At 43.2% G+C, this 9695-nt stretch overlaps 1 protein-coding gene across 1 annotated transcript in view; it reads right to left on the bottom strand.

The window, feature by feature from the left end:
* Positions 1 to 1868: 1868 nt before the first annotated feature.
* The window catches only part of pacrg (PARK2 co-regulated), a 156582-nt gene continuing 148755 nt past the window's right edge, over positions 1869 to 9695 (bottom strand). The window contains exon 5 of the mRNA XM_034674309.1: positions 1869 to 2271. Within this exon, the coding sequence (XP_034530200.1) occupies positions 2111 to 2271 (161 nt within the window). The 3' untranslated portion in view covers positions 1869 to 2110. The remainder of the gene's footprint in view (positions 2272 to 9695) is intronic.

Genomic DNA, 9695 nt, shown 5'->3' with positions numbered 1-9695 from the left:
ATGAAATGCACTGTGGGGTTTTCGAGTTCAAAGCATGTTCACCAATGTGCGTGCATGTGTGTGTGTATGAGTGTCTGTTTGTCTGGAGGAATGCTGTCGGCCATCATTCCTGTGCATCTCTCTCTGCATGTTTAGACAGGCTCTGTCTCCAGCTGGGTTTTGTGACAGAATGGGTACACTGGTGCTGATACAATACAACACAGCACAGAAGCTGTTGTGAAAAGAAGGGGTTGTAAAACAGGACAAAACACAGTCCAAATGTACAAGAGGACTTAATGGGCTGAGACGAGGAAAACAGGCCTGCATCTTTGAAATCTCAAGTAACTGCTCTTTGTACCTCTCAGGCTGAAGTAGCTACTGTTTGAATAATTAAAAGCTTTGTGAAGCTGTTTTGTTAAAGCAGAGGAGGAAAAAACTTCATCTAGTTTAATAAAAACATCTGTTAGTGACACTTAAGAGTGTGTCTTTTGAGATGAGCTCACTGGTTTAGGATGGCTAAAAAATCAGAAAAATGTTGCAGGGGTACTTTCAAAGGATCTGTTGACACTTGAAGATCTGATATGATGCAGGTAGAGGGACTTTTCTAAAACTGTGCTTGTGTGAAGTGCTTGTCAATGATAACTATTAGTCCACAGTGGATGCTGGTCAGCTGGGACACTTTGTTGAGACACCAGCCTGAGAACCAGCACGAAAGCAAGGCTATCATCCGCTGCAGATGGAGTCAACTCACCAGTTAGCTAATTGTGAGAAAGACAGACCCACACATTAATCCAGCAGCAAGTGCACGCTACATGTAGATCATCTACAGCGCTTGACTTTGCTGTCAGAAAGCCTGATTGTTTGATTGCACTATTTGTAGAAACGACACACATTTTCCTTCACCTGTAGTAGACTCACATATATTGAGACTTTTTGCAAATCAGTTTGAAAGAATTTCAAGCAACACACGCTGAACATTATCCAACTGACAATACAATTTTAGACTTTGTTATTTCAGCTCAATTTTCAACACAGAGTACTTTGATAATGTAAACATATCATGCAGAGTAAGGGTTGGGTCATAATGCAATACAAACAAATTAGAGCTGAATACTTACTTTCATCCTGTTGAGCCTCTCTATACTCCGATTCACAAAGGGGTTTGCTTGGGCGGCTTTGGCTCAGTCGGTCGTCTATCAATCGGAAGGTTGGCGGTTCTATCCCAGCTCCTGCAGTCACATGCCGAAGTGTCCTTAGGCAAGACTGAACCTCAAATTTCTCCCGCTGTTGTTCAGCGGTGTGTGAATGTGAATGAATGAGATGATCTACTACTGATGCTACTATAACAGAGTCTTCCATCAGTGAGTGAATGTGTGTGAATGGGTAGTGTAAAAGCACTTTGGGTGGTCAGAAAGACTAGAAAAGCGCTATATAAGTACAAGTCCATTTACCAGTTGTATCCAAAGAAACTGCACGTCATCCTAAGAGTCAAAACCACTCTTATTCTAGTCATGGTAAAATTGACCCCATCTGTAGCAGCTGGTGCTGGTTGTCCTCTTGGTTTCTCAATAAAGGGGCAAAGTACCTCATGCAACCATCCTCTTTAGTTCAACAGATGTTCTTCTTTTCATGTTTTCATACATTTTAAGAGAGTACTTGTCACATTCTTCATCTGAAGAGTATGTTGTGTTTAAAATAAAAGTCACAATGCATCAAGACTTCCTCACAAGCTAGCTACAGAAATCACTTAAGTTGTAAAAAATGAACAACACATGTATAAAACATTAAACACACTGCTACATTTTAATGAGGCCAATTTGTCCTCCGCAAGTTATAGTGATAAATACGCAGACTCAGACAGACAGAAAATACCTCATGACTCACAGTAATGAATTTAATAATGCTTTTTAAACAGGTTATGCGACAGAGCAGAGGAAGGGGTGTTGAATCTTAGTGGAATAAGAGATCCGTTCAGAAACAAAAGGAGAACCCATGGAGTGAAGGTGAGATTAGGATTAGGAGGAGCGCTTGGAGAAAGTAAGGCATGAGATAAGAGGTTCATTTAGAGGTGAGGGCCAGATAAAGGACTGACAAAGATGTAAAGTCAAGAGTCTGTGCAGCATCAGGATGATCAGTTCATTAGGCAGGAAGTGTAGGTGGGCACCATATATTTGATGTTTATGAAGGCTTTCTCTCCCCCGTGGCGCTCAAACATCTCCAGAGTCTCCTTGATCAGGTCGCCGATGTTCTCTCGCTTCCGCTGGCTGTAGTCGATGCCGTCTCCACAGTTGACTAGAGACAGAGAGACAGAGAGAGTTAAAAGATCATCCAAAGGTAGGACTTCATATGGAGGCTCACCAAGCAACACCTGCAGCCACAAAATGCCACCCTTATATCTGACTTCAAACCCACCGGACAGACTGGATTTAAGAGTGAGAGAGAGAGAGAGAGGGGGGGGGGGGCAGAACGAGAGAGAGAGAGAGAGTGAGAGAGAGAGAGAGAGAGGGTGGGAGGGAGGGAGGAAGCAGCACAAACTGCATCCGAGTTAGCACTGCTGCTGTTGCACAATGTTGCGTTGATGCACACGAGGTATGAGCGGTGACCCGGAGTCACGCTCCACAGGTAGGAATGCGAACATGTGTGAGAGTGGGCGTTTGCAGAGTGAATTTACACTTAAGACAAAATCTGAGACAGAGAGTAAATTTAAAAACATTAAAAAAGTGTGGAATAAAAATAAATCTGAGTCATGTGTGTGTGTGTGAGAAAGATAGTGTGTGTGCATGTGTGTGTTAGTGTGTGTTTTTGCAGGTGGAGTACAAGTGCAGTAAAAGATAACTAGACTCAGAGAGCATAGGACACGCATGGCCAATCACCCTCCCTTCCCCCAGGACACACACACAAACACACACACACACACACACACAAACACACACACACACATACACATACACATACACACACACACACACACACACACACACACACACACGCACACACACACACACACAAACAAGAGTACAGTGCAGTAAAACACACACAATCGTACAACAGAGCTCTAGTGAGCTGGGGGAACTTGTTATCAGAAAAGCATTCCTGAGGTGTCCAGCCTGCACTCGTTCCTTCTTCTGCGTTTCCACCAGCAGGCACACTTAACACACTCACACACACACATGCTTCAAAACACACACGAACACACACATACACACAGATCGTGACTTTCTATCAGCACACAGCAAACTGCCAATCTCATGCCATTGCTCTTGGGGCTAAAAACACTTTTCAGAGTGAGGTAAATATAGAGAGGAATGGAGCAGACACACATAAACAAGCGAATTACACACACACACACACACACACACACACACACACACACACACACACACGCGCGCAAACACACACACACACACACACACACACATACGATCTGTCCAAGTTTGTTGCAACAAAATGCTCTGTTCTGTTCTTCTATCCTGGAGAGAAACTTTGGATTTATTTCTTGAGGCTATAAAACGAACCAAAGAAAGGATCGGTCATTTGACCCAAGGCGTTTGTGGTTGGAGTCGGAGAGGGGGAGGGTTAGATGAGGAGAAGAACAGACACAAGTGTTCCACGAAGTGTACCTGTGGTGTGAAAAATTAACGACAGCACTTAAGACGGACCCTTCAGCCATTTCATTCACTCTTAATTAGACGTGAAGAGAGACAGAGACATAAAACCTCTCTTTTACGTCTTTCCAACGCTCCATCTTTTATTCTTTCTCAATCTTTTCTAATCTCTCATTTTCTCAGACAGACCCCAACCTTCCTTCCTTCTCTCTCTTTCTCTCCGTTTCTCCTCACTCTTTCAAACCATCCATGGCCTCCTCATTAAAACACAAAGAGCGCCAGTCCCATAAAGCGGGCTGTTAAGCAGTAACACGTCTATGATCTCAGCCTGCTGCACTGGCTCGCTGCTCGGGGATTCGCTCTCCTGTTTTACATGAAAGCGACGGGGGAGACTACTCCAGCCGCGTTTTGACCGCTGCTTAGCCAAGAAGAAAACTTTTACGGCTTTATTTAGCAGCTTTTTGTAACTCTTTTCCTTTTTAAAGATACAACAAAAACAGCACATGCTCAGGAATGCAGTCTTCAAGAAAAGTCCTTTATCTATATCTGCACTCAGGCTGTGTTCTTTTCTTGAGCAACCCGCAACACAGGCGTCTGCACCCTACTAGTTAGCCATATCTTAAATAGCATCTTAAATGCAGCCATGTGAGCAATAAAAACAAAACAGGAACTGGGGGACAAGAGTATGCTGTGATGTGTGCAGTCGAGACGCGGGAGAGTGGTGGAAAATAAAGAAGAGAGTGACAGAAGTTGGTTTCAGCTGTGTTGTGTGTGTGTGCATGCATGCTGTTGTGGGTTAAAAAGCCAGGCCTGTGGAGAGCCACCCCCTGTTAGGAGCAGAAATGAACAGCCAAAGCCAGCCCAGAGGGAGAGTTTGGCCTTCAAGTGAACGTGGGGAGCTTGGGGTATAGGTTTGGGAACCAGCAGAGCTCAGACCCGTTCACTTTGGGGGAGGTTTGTGGGGGTGAGGAGGTTTTTGCAAGGTGGGAATAGTTGCTGTTGCTATACTAAGAATTTCAGCCCCTCCTGAGTGCATTTTTTTTTGCTGCTGAGCTGTTGGGAGGCCAGGAGCATCAAAAGGAAGAGGCAAGAGGAATTTGCAACGATTTTCAATATTTAAAGAGCAGAAAAAGGCAGAAGTGTGTTAAAGGAGGGATGAGGGGAGAGTAAAGGAGGAAGTGGGGGAAGGGAAGAGGGGTGTTAAAAGCAGCCTCTGCAAATGTCCTTCAGCAAAATAACTTCTCTTTCTCACTCCTCTTCTTTCCCTCTTCCCCTTTCCCTGTCTTTTTTTTTCTTGCTCTGCAATATCCGATACCCCGAGCAGACAGAACAAAAAAAAGAAATCTTTAAAAACAATCATAATAAAAACTCCCTCCCCAGAACAGACGAGAAAGGAAAGGGCCTAGACAGAGTTTGTCTGTTCCTCTGAGGAAGGGGAAGGGTTGATACAGATGCAGACATGGAGCGTTCTCGTGTGGTGACTTTTCCTACACAGAAGGGGGAGGAAGGAAAAGAGGAAGGTGGCACAGAAAAAAAGGCACTTTGTTTCTGCCTTTCATGCTAAATCCCCGGGATTGAAGGGGTCTTTAGCACAAAGAACACAGAGGTAAAGAGGATGTAAGGAAGGGAGAGATAAGGGAGCTCTATCTAACTTTATCTTTTCATTAAGGCAACAGGGGTTGTGCCTCACTCGGGCTCTGCTGTGATTTCTACCGAGCCCTACCATACCAACACTGAACTACACACAACAGCTGCAGCCTTCCTCCTACTCCTCCTCCACCCTGCTATTTCCCCATCTCTCGCTCCCCACGGTCCTAAACAACCTGTCTTCCCACATCAAGCTGAAGACAAGCAGTCACAGATGCAGACAAGTATTTCCTCCACACTAATTTCAAACATATAGACTGTAAATTGTATTGGGATGTAAACTTTTTTGGAACTTGACTTTAATGGCTGATTTCAGACCTACTTAAGACCTCTGACTGAGGTTGGCATGTATTGTATGTTATGTTGTGTGTTTATAATCCCCTCCTCTGCCGGGAACCGGGTGACACACACACTGCAGCAGCTTTAGGGCAGCTCGAAATTCCAAAGCTGATTCAACATAATATCCACCCACTTACCGTTGTTTCTAATCAACTTAGCTCTGATTTTGGAAGTACCGTATGAAAGCAGCTTAGACAAGAGGCCACCGCAACACAATAGCTCTTTGATTATAACCAGCAGATGAAAAAAAAAGAAGAAGGGGGAATGGATGGATGTGAGGGAGCAGTTTTTTTCACATGTGGGTTGGTCTTGCTTTTAAAAAAGGAAATGGAGGAATGCAGGTTATGGATGCCATGGAACAGTTTGAGTTCCAGGAATACTTTGTGCAGAAGTTGTCAGCAACTGCACATCCAAGGTTGTTATGTAAGGAAATCATTCTTTTGAATCCTCAACCAATCATAATCATTATGCTGCTTAATTTAACAATGAGAATTTGATGAAAACTTTATTTTTAAAGCTACTGTTGTAAAAAAAAAAAAAAAAAAGCTGCATGTAAGCAGAGTTTTGAAATGTAGTCCTTCATCCACACTTTGTTTTTATGCTCATGCTATAAAAAACTGTATTGAATTCATATAATTTCTATTGTTTGCCTGGAATTGGTAGATAAATACACAAAGCTTCGCAAAGAAACACAGCTCGATATACAAAGCTTGATCTTCATCCTTAATCTTCCTCATTCCAGCCTTTGTGTGGATTTTTCTAGTGAGCAGACAACTGCTGCAGTATGCTGGACTCAAATATGCATATTTCCCTTTTTATCTGGCTTCTCATGAATGAAATCAAACTGAAGCTTGGCAGCTAAGTTGGATCTGGAGTGTTCCTTTAAAAATACTGAATATTTGACTTGGGTTCTGCTGGTGTGATGTGCATAACTTTCAAATGTGATCTAGCAAATCAAGCAATTTAGATTGATGTTGATACTAGGTGTGAATCAGGCCATGAGGACAGGGAGAGGAGCAGAGAGAGAGAGAGAGCGTGTGTGTGTGTGTGTGTGTGTGTGTGTGTGTGTGTGTGTGTGTGTGTGTGTGTGTGTGTGTGTGTGTTCGTGACAGAGGGTGTGTAGGTGTGAGGAGGTGGTGGGGAAAGGATGGGACCACTGGAGGAGGTCTGTGCTTAACAGCAGGACTCTAATTAAAAAGGGCCTCACAGTTGGGTGTCAGGCAGGCCTCTCATAAAGAGAGACACTCTGGCAGAGAGGTGGGAGAGACCAGGTGTGCGCGTAAGGGAGAGGGAGGGTGATAACTTAGTGTGTGTGTGTGTGTGTGTGTGTGTGTGTGTGTGTGTGTGTGTGTGTGTGTGTGTGTGTGTGTGTGTGTGTGTGTGTGTCAAACCACAGGTGTCTGCAAAGGAAAAGCAGCGAACAGGGTGTGAGAGATTATCCTAGCAGTGTGTGAGTGCACCAGCGTGGTGAGGTAATAATGTGTTTTGTTGGGATTGTACAGTCACAGGAAACGGGCACACATTGTGCTCAAAATGTGCTTGAATGAGAGCAAGAGATACTCCACTACCATATTTTATTTATTGTTACTGATTGTGGACACCTAAATCAGACAACATGCTGATACCAACAGCTCATCTGAGCTGGTGTGATGGCCATTCAGAGTGTTTATTGGTTCTAATTACCAGGCCATTTGCTTTAAATGGTAGGAGATCTCTATTTGACAAAATGTGAGCCTTTGTGAATGATGAGCACGGAGGGAATAAACTACAAACAAGCAGTCTCTACATACAAGCTAGGCTAATGTTAGCTCCAGCCATTGATTATATAAAAGATGGAGGACAGGGCAGCTCCCCCAAAATGATGCCAATATTTGAAGATAGGTAGTATAGGTGAAAAAAGCCACCTTCTTCATATGAACAGATGGGACAAGGGTCAAACTTTAAAATCAAAATACAGGCCTTAGAAAGTTTTCTAATACATGATTTTGTCATTTTAAGTAGTTTACATCATGATAACTCATGTAGCAATATTGATTTATTCTGAGTAGTTCAGTTTTAATTTCTTTTTTAATGCTTTTTAATGGGATTGAATGTAATGATTGGTAGCTCTGTTGACAAACACAGCTCCTGCTCTGATGTGTTCACTGGAGAAGTAGAGAAGAGAAGAAAGGCAAGAGAAAACATAACCGTCAGTAGCACATGAGTCTCTATCAGAGGGGGAAATGAAGGGACAAGACATCAGTTCCGTATAGCTTCATCAGCTGCACAGACTTTGGCTCCAAATGGGCCAGACTTCCACACCCATTGCAGGAAATGTTTTGGCTTCATTTTTGTACAACTGGAGAAGGTGAAAAGTAATTGTCCATCTTTCAAGACAATTAATGGCTGCAGCTCAGCTCGCAGCCCCTCTGGACATAAACTGTTTTTTAGTATAACTCTGACCAACATTACCCTTTTTGTGAGGACCACAAAGATTTTGTTTGTTGGTGTCACATTTAACATTATGAGTCAGAAAAAAATGTTAAGGGTTGTTGGTGGTGGCACAATTAATGAGAAGGTGGTCAGTTTTTGGTAATCCCTACCATGTAAGCATTTCCAGTACTTGTATTGACACGGAAACATCTGAATATTTTAAAAACAAAAAAGCAGAAATGAGCAAATGGCATAGAGAGACAGGGAGTGATGCAAAGTAAAAGTGAAAAATATGTTCTTCCTACTTAAAAGTGAGAAACAGCAAGCTGCCCTCCTTCAGAAAAAAGTCCTCTTCAGAGTGGTCGATTATTGATGATGAGTGTTTTGCTGGTTAACCCAGGTGTTGCTTTAACTTATTATTCCATACACTATTAAGTAGTTTAAAATACACCAATGCAAAGTGTTTCCAAGCTTATACTATGTTTTATATAAAAATATGCACCCTTCCCCTTTTCTCCTTTTCTCCTTTTCTCCATATAAGTGTTTGCCACTGCAAAAGTCCCCAGCCCCCTTTCCCCTCGTGGATAACCCAGAGGCTGACGGACAGCACAGCTGTGGCTCACATACACAGATACGCTTACACACACACAGGCACGCACACAAACACGTGTATATACATACACCTACACCTGGAGCGAAGCCCATTCCCCCTCCGTTGCTTTTCCATCTCAACCTTTGTTTGTAATCAATAACAGCATTTCAGCTTACCACAGCTAGCCACAATGAGGCCCATAGCCTCAGCCACTTCACAACACACCCACAAACATGCACTAATGTGCACGTTCACCCACATGAGGTTGAGTGCAAGGGAGTAAGACAATAGGCTTATGGGCAGCAGTAGTTTATTAAACCCCCTACTCCTTCACCAGCCATCATCTGACTGCTCATGCTTACTGAAGTCTAACCTTTGCTGTAGGTCACTGATCTCATTTTCCATGTGTTCATCCAGCGCAGCAGTGCACCATCTATAGGCTAGCTGTAGCTCACTGCCATTTCAACTCCGTGAAAGTTGGAAATCAGCAAAGCTACATGCCAGGTAGAGAAAAATGTGTCAAGGTTGGATTGCACAAACTGGTGAAATGTGTAGACAAGATTGAGACAAAGATGTAACCGGCTGACGATGCTCCTGAGCTGCGTAGGAGCTAAAGCTGTTAGATTCATATCGATCTTGCTCCCTCTGGCTTACTAGTCTACATCTGTACGTAGGAATACAAGAATTGAATTCCAATTCCACACTTCCGCTGAAATCGTGCCGTGTCTTTTGTTAATCTTTCCCTAGAAAACTAGGCTGATGGAGGAATTCAAAGCCCTGCTGAGGCAAAGTGGGAGAATCACTCCTCTACATTTCACAGAACCCTCATCTTGCTCATTTCTTTTTCAATTAGCCAACTAGACCTAGCCATGACCAAGAGCAATATCAGTTTGCACCATTTAGTCATGGTATTAATGTACAAAGAGGGCTCATCTTAGATGATGGATCAATGCTATTTTCCAAGCTGTTACCATGTCCATTATTGTTTCAATTACCACCACTCAGATAATGGTTCTCCCAGTCCCATCTCATCCAGATGCAGCCTGATACATGCATCTGTGAATCAGCTTCAGCATGCATGTCACAGTTCGAAAGGAAAGAGTCATTTCATGTTATGTCCA

This window comes from Notolabrus celidotus, chromosome 22 (genome assembly GCF_009762535.1).
Source record: "Notolabrus celidotus isolate fNotCel1 chromosome 22, fNotCel1.pri, whole genome shotgun sequence".
Taxonomy (NCBI): Eukaryota; Metazoa; Chordata; class Actinopteri; order Labriformes; family Labridae; genus Notolabrus; species Notolabrus celidotus.
This window is presented reverse-complemented; position numbering and strand designations above follow the sequence as displayed.